This window comes from Phasianus colchicus, chromosome 5 (assembly GCF_987193195.1).
Source record: "Phasianus colchicus chromosome 5, bPhaCol1.hap1.1, whole genome shotgun sequence".
Taxonomy (NCBI): domain Eukaryota; kingdom Metazoa; phylum Chordata; class Aves; order Galliformes; family Phasianidae; genus Phasianus; species Phasianus colchicus.
Genome location: NC_143440.1, coordinates 30,156,375 through 30,168,516, shown reverse-complemented (window position 1 = coordinate 30,168,516; position 12,142 = coordinate 30,156,375). Strand labels below are relative to the sequence as shown.

General features: G+C 35.3%; 1 protein-coding gene across 13 annotated transcripts in view; it reads left to right on the top strand.

The window, feature by feature from the left end:
• Nucleotides 1–12,142, top strand: part of GPHN (gephyrin) — a 264,503-nt gene that overhangs the window by 202,237 nt on the left and 50,124 nt on the right. For 7 of the 13 annotated variants that reach the window (XM_090141189.1, XM_090141190.1, XM_090141187.1 and 4 more), the window contains one exon: nt 11,273–11,315. In XM_090141189.1, the coding sequence (XP_089997315.1) occupies nt 11,273–11,315 (43 nt within the window). Of the gene's footprint in view, nt 1–8,876; nt 8,940–11,272; nt 11,316–12,142 lie in introns of all 13 variants that reach the window. The other 6 variants (XM_090141191.1, XM_090141181.1, XM_090141188.1 and 3 more) reach the window with 1 other exon arrangement.

Sequence of the window (12,142 nt, the reverse complement as noted above, 5' to 3'; positions counted from 1 at the left end):
TGGTTTTTTTTCTGTTCCATTTTGCTTTGCTGATAGTAGTACTTTCCTCTGGGCTTAAGAAAAAACAAATGGAGTAGAATTCTGAGTTTTAGAGAAACCTGGTTTCCTCAGGAAACATTAAAATGCCAAACTTTTAGAAAAGCCAGTGATCTAATATTCTTGTCCATTGAAAACAGCTGTTCTGCTTTTGTCTTCATTCTTTTTATGCACAAGTATCTTATATAGCATTCTTTTTGCCAAACCAGAACAGAAAATCATTCTTGCTATGAACTAGATGTCATATAAAGGAGTACATTTGTGACAGCTGAGGTGTGAAGGTATAGGAAAACTTCGCATTACATCAAGAAGGAAAGTCCATTACAGCAATTATCAAGGTATAAATGAATAATTTCAACGAATGCCGTCTTAGATATTTACAAAAGAATTCATTTAATTAATCAATTTAATTAAAAAGCCTGCTCCTTTATTTGTAGTTGCGCTTTAAAAGCAATATGTTTGTTCATCCACTGCATCTTAGATTAGAACCATCAGTAATTTCTACATTCAAAATAGTGGCAAAGGTTTACTTAATCTTACAACTTCACTGTGCATAGTACTTACCTTGTGATTTCTGTGAAAAAAATAGCCTTTTATAGAAGATTTGCACTTGCTCTGTTGTTCTGTACTTCTAAATTCACTCCAAGCAATAGGTTCCTTTCCAGGGAGAACTATCTAACATTCAGAATAGTGGTAAAAACTGGTCTTTTGAAAGATATATTTCCTGATAAAGATATTGCTTTAAAACTTACCTACTCAACCTATCAATTTTTTAATTTTTTTGGTTTATTTTTATTCTGGTAAAATGCTTGTTCACTCTGCATATGGGAGAATACATAAAATTCAAGAGTCAGTTAGGAAGTATAGGTACTAAGAATAATAAAATCACAGATATGTTCTAGATAATATTCTATACATCTCTGTATTATGAAAATCAAGTTATTCATAAATAATTTCCATCCTTCTTCTCTTGAACTTTGAATTCTTTGCTTGTTTTTTTCAGTAAAAGACAAATGTTTCTGTTTCATTGTTAAATTTCCATTTGTGACTTTTTCCCCTTCCCACCTTATGGCGGAGATGTGAAATCAAGTTAGGTCAAGTCAGAGAGCTACGAATACCGTATTTTAATAAACAATTCAGACACAGGAAGCTCATCAGAATAGAATAGAATGCTTACCATTTATTTGTATTTTATCACTTAAATGCTTGTTTCAGAAGCTAGTCATTCATTTGTTCTGTCAGACTAGTAGTGGCTCTCATTGCAGCTGCTCTCTTGGTTCAGCTCCCAACAGCTCCAGCTCTTTGAAGTCAGCTTCAGTAAGAGAATTTCTGGAAAATTAGCCTACATAATCAAATCAAAGTGCATTGTAGCTTCTATTACATTGCTGTTTCAACTTCAGGAGAATCCACTGATGTAAATGCTCTAAATGTGATCCAATGTATATGTGTCTCTAGTGGACAGCATCTGTTTTTAACACATGGAAATCGATTTGGATATGTACAACACTGTCAGTAATGTATTGCTTAAATGTTGGTGGATTCCCATATGTGCTCCCTACATTACTCCCATATTTTCCTTTTATTTAAAATACAGTTTTGTAACTTGGAAACAAGTTTTTGCCAAGCCTAATTAACATATAGCTTTTCATTTAAGAGCTGGGGGGAAGAAGTGTCATCATTCACAGTGTTGTCATACCCCTTTTTCTTCTACCAGTTTGCAAGATTCCGTGCTGCTGGAAGCCCAGCCCAATAAATGTTCTGTTCTCAGCCCAATGTGCCAGGCACACAGTGGCAGGGGAGAGGCTGATGGTTGTGTGGTGCTGGACCTTTTAATCTGGACTGCCAAATCTGCCAAATTTGAGGCAGCACTGAAGGAATCTTATCCTTTTGAGCCTTTGCGGCTCAAAGCAAAATCCTAAATGCAGATCTGGTTCCCAGTGATTTCATATTTCTGATTGCTTTCAGAAAGAATTTCTAACTTGTGTTTGACAGTTCTCCGTGCAGCATTTCCTCTGTTTCCATCCCTTTTCCATGGCTTATGAGCTCTCTGAAATCAAATTATTCATCCATGAGGATTCTGATTTCATTTTAAGGATTCTTCTCAGAGGAGTATAGTGAGTGTTTCTGCTTGATCAGACGTGCAGAAACATAGCTCTTCACTGAGGTTGCTGTACGGGTAATTTGCTGCTCAGAAGATAAATTCACAGATTGAAGCTTTGTTTTCCTTACATCTCCTTAGTTTGAATCTTAATTTAAATGAACGGTATTTTTTTTTATATTTGAAGACGTAAAAGTCTGAGGTTTTGTCTGACGACTGTATACATCATATGTAAGATTTTCATCATTGGTTTTTTATTGGTTCTTCCTCTTATACCCAAAACACTTCAAATTTGATGCTCCTAGCTCAAATAAAAATGGTAAACTTAAGCAACATCATAAGCATGAATTAATTTGTGCAAAAAGCCATCATGCTATTTTACGTAACTGTGGGAAACATGGTTTCTTTGTAAGGGAAATTTTAGTTCTTTATCACATGTGATGCTAAATGGCTGCTCATTGAAATTTAAAAAGTGATTTCCTAAAAAGCATTCCCCATTTGTAGATGCTGGATATGTATATAATTGCATACAAACATTTTGTGATGCAGATTTAAAAAATCCTGTCATTAAATTCAGCATCATATGTTGGTAATGTTTTAAGTTTCTTTGAAAACCAAAAAGACAGCATTTTTACAGTCTTAAACTATGTCTGTGCCAAGAACATTTTTATTAGTGTAGAGTCTCATGGGGAAATAAATACTTTGCTCCAGCTCATAGAATTAAAAGTGTTGTGCAACCATTCATTGTAGAATGATAAGTAAAATATCCAAACAAAATTGCTTTTGAACACCTATGGAGAAGCTGAAATATAACTCTAGAGATGCTTTAAGAACAGAAGAAAATGGTTGATGGCCTTCCTGTGGACTCCAGCCCCCAAAATTCATTGACTGGTGGCTTTTAAAGCGTATCATTGTTTTAATTTTATTGTTGCTGTTCATGTGTTCATTTTTTTTCTAACAGAAATGGAAAGGACATTACTTCAGTAGTCAGCTTCAGGAAGCTGGACTGTAACTATCAAACATAAGTCTTATGCTTTTTTAGAAATTGCAAGTTTGATTCAAAATCCTTTGAAATTCAGCAAAATTATGCTTTTTTTAATCCCAAAGACCTTGGATCAAAAGGGTCAAGGTCCATAGGCCTTGGACCAGGTGGAAACACAACAGAACATCAAAGTGCCAAACAGACCTTGTCCCTTCACCACCAACACATTTTTAGATATTGACAGTATCTTGATATTAAAACTGAATTGTGCATCCCAGATGTAGCAGATGGGGTGAATGAGGAGTGCAATTCTCCTCCTTTCAGTTCAGGTGATACAGTTGGCTGTTGGAAGAGAAAGCATGGTGCTGTACCAGAAAACCCTGAGTGGGTACCAAGGAAGATTTTATTGCATTCTCTCTCTCCGTATTCATGCAAACTTTGAGTTTTATGCTGGAAAACCTTCTTAAATCATTTTTAGAGTTACTCATTTTCTCTCTGTCCTTCATGAAACATGTACCGAAGGATTTTACATATACTGAGCACTCCCAATGCAGTTGAAATAAATAGCAGCTCAGGGGCTTTGCATTCTGAAATAGATCCAGCTGTAGGCAGATCAAGTTAAATTTAGTCTAGATGTCTCTATGTCTCAGTTTTGTGTTTGTAGAGTAAAATTATCCCTCAACCTCACAAAGATTTTATAGAAATAAATTTCTTCATGTGTATAGGGAATTTTACTATTTTAGAACAAAGCACACCAGAGAAAGTCTTCAGTAATTCCTCATTCAGGACAGTTTGGATAGTGTTTAATAAGTAACACATGAAACCACTTTTTGAACAGGGAGATTACAATGGAATAGCCTTATCATGTCTTATGCAGAAGTGCTACAGAAATTAATTATAATGGAACCGTAATACCTGCATGTCCAAAGAAAAATAAGGGCTGCACACATAATATTGATGTAATATTTCATAACTGCTAAGTGTTTAACTTACCAATGCTATTTGGTCATATTTGAACAAAAAAATTGTTTTAAAACTCACAAAATCACTTTGATGTTTACACCATTCAAGAAAAATAGTTTCCATGTTTGCAGTAATTTGAAAATTGGGTTGTTTTCATGGTGCATTGGAATTGGCTGTTGCTGGATCAGGAAAGAGAAGTACGAGGTCAGTTGAAATTTCATGTAAAAGAAAAAGCTTCTAATAGAAATGAAACTTATTTTAAAATGTCAATCTTGTTATTGTGTGTCAAGGGTTAGGGAATAATTTATAGTGTGCTTGAGGACAAGAGCTTTATATATCACTTCTGTATTTTTAGCTCATGTGATTGACAGTAGCTTAAAAAGACAGTTGAACTGGAATGAGCAAGAAGTTGAAAGAGTCTTAACACCAGTTAGGCAGAATGTAATTCAGACATCTAACACTCACTTCTGTGGCTGATTGATCAGTCAAATTGCCAGGATATGAGACTGTACCAAAAGAAGACTGAAAGGTAGCAGGACAGTCTCGCAGTATACAAGATTCTCAAAGCTCCAAGTAAGGTATTTCAAAGGAATTCAAGGAGAGTATACCTCTTGTTTTACCAGTGAATGTTCTTTAACAAATGCAGGTTATCTACGTATAGTGTTAAACATGAAAGGTAATGCTATAAACTTTTTTTCCCATTGGCCTGCTATTAATTCATATTCAACATAAAGCCAGTAAGAGTTTAAAAATATTAACACCTGCATATGTATGTATTTACACATATACATCACAAGTAAGTTAAACATTTAACTTGTCCCATCCTGATGCTTTTAAACAAGTAATTGCTTTTAGTAGCAGGTACATGTGTAAGCCAAGCAGTTAGTACCATTTTTAGCTGACAGAGAAAATAGAGCTGCCAGGTTGCCAAGCCATTCCTTTTCTAGTACTGCCCTGAAAAAATGGGAAATAAAAGAGGGGAGAAAAGATGGGATAAAAGATGGGAGAAAAATTAGAAGCAAATTAAAAGCAAATACAAAGGATCTCTGTCACATTGGTTAAGTTTTCATAATTCTTTTCAATAAAAACATGTATTCTTTTAATGATGTTCAATATGCTACACAAATGATTCCCATTTCTGTAGCAAGGATGAAGGACAGCAGAAATCTCCTCCTCTTATATCACTTTGGAAATAAAATTTGTTCACTCTGCCTTTATTTACACAATCTACTTCTCAAACTGCATAATATTTCCAGGACTTTTGGGGATTTCTTAAGATTTTCCTTCAAACAAATAAAGATCTTGTTTCACAGCCAGTAATACAAGTAGTAAAATTTTTGTTTTAACCAAGTACAGTGTTCCTGGAGTTTTTGTGCCTTACACATCCCACTTGGATTCTGTTAGCACAGTTTAGAAATGTACGTTAGAGCTTAGGCACAAACTATTTGACATTAATTTTTATGTCTTGATTTAAAATGGGCCTTAGCTTATATAAGATGCATGTTCTCTTCAGATTTGCGTATACTGCTTGTTGTTGCTTCTCTGAACAGAAACAGCACGATCTTGAATGAGCCCTAAGCAGTCCCTAAAATGTCAAGAAACTTGCTCTCTGTCTCCAGTGTTGTTCATATAACATACCCGTTTGGTGTCTCATGCTCTTAAAAACATAAAATCCAGTTATTTTTTTCTTCATATAAACAAAACTAGCTGATCTTAAAGGTCCCTTCCAACCCAAGCCATTCTATGATTCTGTGATGCTAAATGTAAATCACAAAAACTACTGTGAAGAAATAACGTACTTCTTTTTTCTTTGCCTCTTTTTATTTTCAGCTATCAATCAAGTCTATGCTGTCAGTTTGCAGTAGCAAGTTTGCTTTCCCGTTTGCTTTCTTGACCAGCAGTTTACTATTTTGTTTCCTTTTTTGCTGTACGTATCAGAGTTCTTTCTTTTCTATCATTTAGGGAGGTTTGCACTTGTAGTTTTAATTGATGTGTGAGATTTTGTTTGAACCCTCTTTCAGTACAAAACCTTTTCATTTTGCTTCTTCAGAACAAGGTCAGTTCCAAGTGAGGGACAATGTATAATTGTTACTGTATTTGCATCCCTGAAGACTGTCCTTTGCATTTTGATCTTATTTTGTTTCAAATATTGGATAATGTCTCTTTTATTACTGCTCCAGTGAAAGGAACCAACGCAACCCTCTTGTTTTTGTGGTTCATTCATCAGTACACTTCCACTGTCCTGTTTGAAAAGTGGTTAGCATGAACACTAATCTGACGATAAAATGTCACGTGTTTATAGTCTACTGCAAAACAAGGATCAAAATCAAATAAATCTTTATGTAAAAAGGTGGGAGACTAGGAAAAAAACTCAGAAAAAAGAATTTGGAGGTAGGAAGGCATATTCCAGGTTTGAAGGTGACTTTTCTTTAGTGTCCAGGCCACTAAGCATAACAGTTAATAAGCAGCAAAAAAATCTTGCTTCTGAAGTGATTTTGCTTTCAAAAGTTTTTTGCTTGTATCTTCCAAGTGACTGAATGAGTAACTCCACTTGTAGACAGCAACATTGTTCATTTGCTGTTATCAGGGGGATAGAGGATTTAGCCACTGCAGTGTGCATGGCAAGAAGATATTTCTTGCCACTTAAATGTTTAAGTGTATAAAAATTTTAAGTAACATTGATGTGAAACAGTAGTGTTCTGTACTGAAGGGCATTCAGTGCCAGTCACCTGTTCTACCTCTTAGGTAAATCACACTTAGAAAAAGCAGCTGCATCCCACACAGTAAAGTGTCTTCATGTTACTCCTGCAGTTTCACATAGAGATTACATGAGTTATACACCTGCTCACTGATAGTGTGTGCAGCACCTCATAAACAGGTCTGTCATTTATGAGACAGAGGAACAGAGTTCCTAAAGCGTTAACTGCCGCTGTGCTTTTTATAGTCTGCTTCCTTCATTACAGCTTGGCAAAATCATCATCTTTCCTGTACCTTGGTCCTCTGTGTCTGTGTATGTTTGGGTTTCTGCTGGTGGTTCCACATTCTGCATGCTTTCTTAAAAGCAGAGCAGTATGCTCTCCCATAAATGATAAAGATCATGGGTTAGCCTCCTACAATCTCTGTACATTGAGAAATGGGCTCTTTCTTTTGGTGATAAATCATGTTTTGGTGTCATTGTTCTGAACTGTTCTTCATGTTGTTCAACTGAGTTGAAGTGTACTCACATAAGAGTTAGCTTTTCATATTGGGCTGGAAACTCTTCATCTTTGTGTAGCAATTTCTTTTATTATAACCAACGGCTTCTAATTGTACCTCCCATAATGAAGAGCTGACTTTAATACTCTGTGCTAATCTTGTTATGACTTATAAAAGGTAAGTAATTTATCTCACCATTCCTTATAATCATGGTAAAGTGTTAAAGGGTTTTTCGTTGTTTTTTTTTTTAATTATTATTTTTCACTTGAGATTTTCATTTGTAGCATAAACTTTTCTTTGTGTCTTTTTCTGTTTTTCTTGTAACTTTTTTTTTTTTTTACTTTTCTTTGCAGTAAAACATACCACTTAGACTTATATAAATCCAGTTTAGTGCAGTCATTAATTTCCTTTTTCAGACCAATTTTAATAGAAGTTGTCAGCAGGTTTCTTTATTTTACCATTCCCTTAATTTAGTTTTGAGTACTTTTCTTCATGTTCTATTTAATGCCTCAGCTGGGAGAAGGCTTACTCTACATTCTGGCATGATAAAATTATATCTTAAAGAACATAAAATCCAATTTTCAACTTGCTTTAAAAAAAAAAAGTTAAAAAGTAATGTGAGTTGACTGTTTTAGGTTTCGTTACATTCTGCCTGAACTACGCAGGGGAATGGAACTGAATGACAGCCTGCTGTATCTTCCGCCATGTTATACTGGGAGCCGAGGGGTGGTAGAATGGATAAACAATAAAACTACAGTTTCCCTGTGTAAGGAGAGACAGCCACAGCATATTATTTCTGTAAACTGCCTGTCAATGAAAGTGATTATAGTAGATAACAGTGTTACTGATCATTTGCCCCACTCAGTCATGGTAATATGTGCAGTGTGTTATGGATTCTTCACTTTGCAATAGCTGTGAAAATAATAGTTTTCTTTTGTAAATGTCACAAATGCAGTATTAAAACAAATAATGAGTATTATAAAAGGCACTTAAAGCATATAACCCCATTGATACAAAGCTCCATTACAGCTAAAACTCTGTGTGTTAGAAAACTTACGCATTTTATTCAAAACCATATTTTACTGCAGTTTTATTTTAAAATAGCGTTTAGGATATCGATGTGAAGTTCATATTAAAAAAGCAAATATTACTTAATAATTTTGATGTCAGTTATGTTAAAACATGGTTTGTATTCTGCAGCTGTGAGCATAGGTTGGGAAACAATCAAGTCTAGCTGGTCAAGCCTTTTATTTTATTGTCATGGATTCCTCTGCCACAGCTGCTTTTAAAATTTGTGGGAAGCAAATAATTTGTCATACTGCATGTGTTGCCCATCAGGTGAGTGATAAAATGTAAACTTTAGGTCGGTTGTAAGAACTCAAAACGTAAATTTAAATTTGTCACTGAAGTCCTCTGTGTGCACAGAATTTAAAAAAATGACCTGTAGGCAGCTGTGTGAAGCCAGCTGTCTGTTGTTACCATTGTCATTTGGACACTGTAAGAGCAAAACTTTGTCAGCACGTATTTTATATTAGAAGATTTGATCTGCAAATCTCAGCTGCTCTGTTCATTATAAATCTCTTGTTTTTGTCCATACACTAGCTCCACTATAGGTTGGAAGGGCTTAAAGATGAACTCAGGAGGAATAGAGGCTACAACTCGAGAGTAACTATTACTGCTCAAAGGAGCTGTTTTCCATTCGCAAACATTGCTTTGCGCTATGGGTTTGGGCTCCTTCTGTTCCTCCACTTTGTTGAAGATTCTCTCTTGACTTCCATTTTACTTCTTTAGCACTGTCTTTGTCTGCTAACATTTTTCCTCCTTCTCTAGTAGCTTTAATCTGTGTCCTTTGGATCACATATTTTACTTAGTTTATTTTAGTAGATCGTTTCAAAGTTTGTGTTTTGTATTTTTGTTTTTATGCCTTTTTTTCTTTAGGACTACGTTATCTCACTGAGTTTCGTTCTGCAGTTTGCTGAATTGCTTGGTTATTTTGCAGCAGGCACATTCCTCATTTTCTCTTTTCATATGGTTTGCAGTGAGAAATAAGAGAGCCTCTTCCATTCTATACAGTAGTCTTACACATATAGGCCTATGTCTTCTTTGGCATACCCTGTCTTTTGGCTTGCCACGTCCCATCCTGCTTCTCTATTTCTCTCTCTCACTCTGTGCCTCTCTCTGTTGTGCTTTCTGTCCGATCATTATACCATCCTTTTGGTCCAGAATTGTCCTTTGGTAAATTGCAGATAAACATTTACTTCTTCCAATGAGAGTTCATGTCATACCTTTGAAATTTGATAAAACAACTCTGGGCCAAATTTGGGCATCATTAATTTTTTGTTTGCAGTTTTCTTGTGTAGTATTTTTGGTGGGAAGGAGGGAGGTTTTGGTTTTGATTTGTTGTGGTTTTTTTTAGACAACAGTTATTTTCAGGAAAGGACACCATAATCCACTCTAAGTTGCAACATTACTTTCCATAAGTTATTCCATTATAATAAATAGACTGTGTTGCGCTGTAGAATCTGATTTTTTATGTGAATACACATTTGGGGCAAGCTGCTGTGGAACAGAAGAAAGAGGTTTAGAAGTGGGGCACAGCTCTTTTCAGCCTTAAATGGCTGTTTCTTTGTGAAGACAGTCTTTTAGGGGCTGAGTGTGTATCATTCCTCATTAACTGTCAGACCATACATATTCACATTCAAAACAAGTTTTCTTTAACTACAAATTCTAACTGTAGCCTAAAAATAATCTGGATCCATTCCTTCATTTTTCAGCAAATATAAAAGTTTGGCAAGGAAAATTGCACCCTCTATTGTCACCTGTGCTATTCCACTTCTTTTACTATTTGTACTTAGTTTTGCTAATTATTCCTCCCAGAAATTTAGCAATGCAGCTGTCACTAAAGTAAAAACGAGAAGGATTCAGTTCATACTCTTAGTGGTTTGTCTTCCTGTGAAGTTTGTGTTAGCTTGTATGCAGCCAGGGGTTTGTCCACAAGAAGATCTCCTTATTCAGGTCTCACCAACCCGGTCAGCTGGCCTGTCATAAGGCAGGATGCTGTTCAAATTAGTCTGTCTAAAAAGTTGCACTCAGTAATAGTATATAGAGTGGGATCTTTCCAAACTTGAAAATTAACAAGAGCTGACATTTCAGTAAAGTTCAAACTGTGTTGTGTTTGCAGGACTGATGCTCTTCAAAAACATATTTTTAAAAATCTGCATGGTTGCCAGATGGAACTCTAAATATCCCATGTTAATAGAATATGAGACCAATGTGGATCCTCCAATTTCACTGCAGTCAGTCATACCTATCTGGAATAGCACAGTGGCAGTAAGCATTCAGGGAGGGGATTTATTGAGAAAGCAGTTGTCATTCTCACACTATTACGTTTTAAAGCAGAATTGCACTGTGAAATTCATACTGAATGTAACATTTCTTTTAACTGAACAGAAACAATGAAATAAATTTATCTGGCTCCAGACAGGAGCTGTTTATACAACTCTGAGCTATCTGTGCAATTTGAAGAAGGATTATTGAATTTTTTCAGAATCAGTTTAATTCTATAAAGTACCTGTACATCATCAATAATGGAATTTTAACCCCGGGCATGATAATAGTTTTTGTTTAATCATAAAACAGAGGACATAGATTCAGAATTACTGTAATGGCAATTGTACACAAATATGTGGATTTTTCTTTTAAAACTGGAGCTTAACAAATAATTTTGATCGCTGTGTTCTTTGAGTTTGCTCTATTAATCTGTCCTTCGGCCATCTTGGGGTTTTCTTGGAGGGAAAGTTTAAATTGCCTATATTAGATTCCGACCATGAGCTAGTACTCTCGTGCTTAAATATATTTATTTCTTGTAGAGTAGGGACAAACGCTGGTGAGAATATGTAGAGCCTCTGTCTTAGATCCCAGGAGCTTGCCCACTGTATCTCTGTATTTTGCATTCTTGTTAACTTCTGTAGCTCATAGGCTCTGTGCTCTCTCTGCAGGTCCAGTCTAGGTGCAGCAGCAAGGAGAACATCCTCCGAGCAAGTAAGTACTGAAACTTCGTATCTGTGTTGTGCAACTAACACTACCCACAGGACAGCAAATTATAGTCAGGTGAGAAGGATAAGGCTGGAATGAAATTTAATATCTTAAGGCAATGAATTTCAGTCCAAAAGGAAAATAAAAGTGTATATAGCTTATAGTGTTCACATATTAATTGATAATGGCCTTTTAATTTTTCTTGTTACGTTGTTTTTCTGATGACACTGAGAGCCCTGTTGTTTGTGATGATGTATTGTTGTAAATGATGCTGCGTGTGGAAGTGTGTGCAAGGGCATTAAGAAACAACACTTAAAGATTATAAAAACCTCAAGCTGAAAATACACAATTTTTATTTTCATACCTGAATGTGAAATTCAGTACAGACATTCAGTTGGAGTACGTAAGACCAGTAAAATAACAAAAAGGTTAAGAATTCAGATTTGTGCTAAATTACCCAGTTTCTGATCTGTTAAATGCCTTTAATTTCTGTTTTATGGGATTCTTTCCTAGTTTAAAATTGATTCGACCATAAATATATATATAAAATAACATACATAGGAAATTGTATTCGTGAGGAGAGACGGCTGTCAGGAATTTTCTGCATTATACAACCAATTCACTTAGCTGCTTCAATGCTAGAGGATTGTTTTGTCTCATAAAATGCTGCTTAATGTAGGTAGTCATCTTATACTTGGGAAAGATACTTGGGAAGGTCTGAGGAGTTATTTAATGTCATCTACGTGATGCCTTGAAACTAAAATTTAGCACTCATTTCTAGGACAAAAAAATATATAAAGGATTAGTAGTTACACATGCATCTTTGGGGTTTT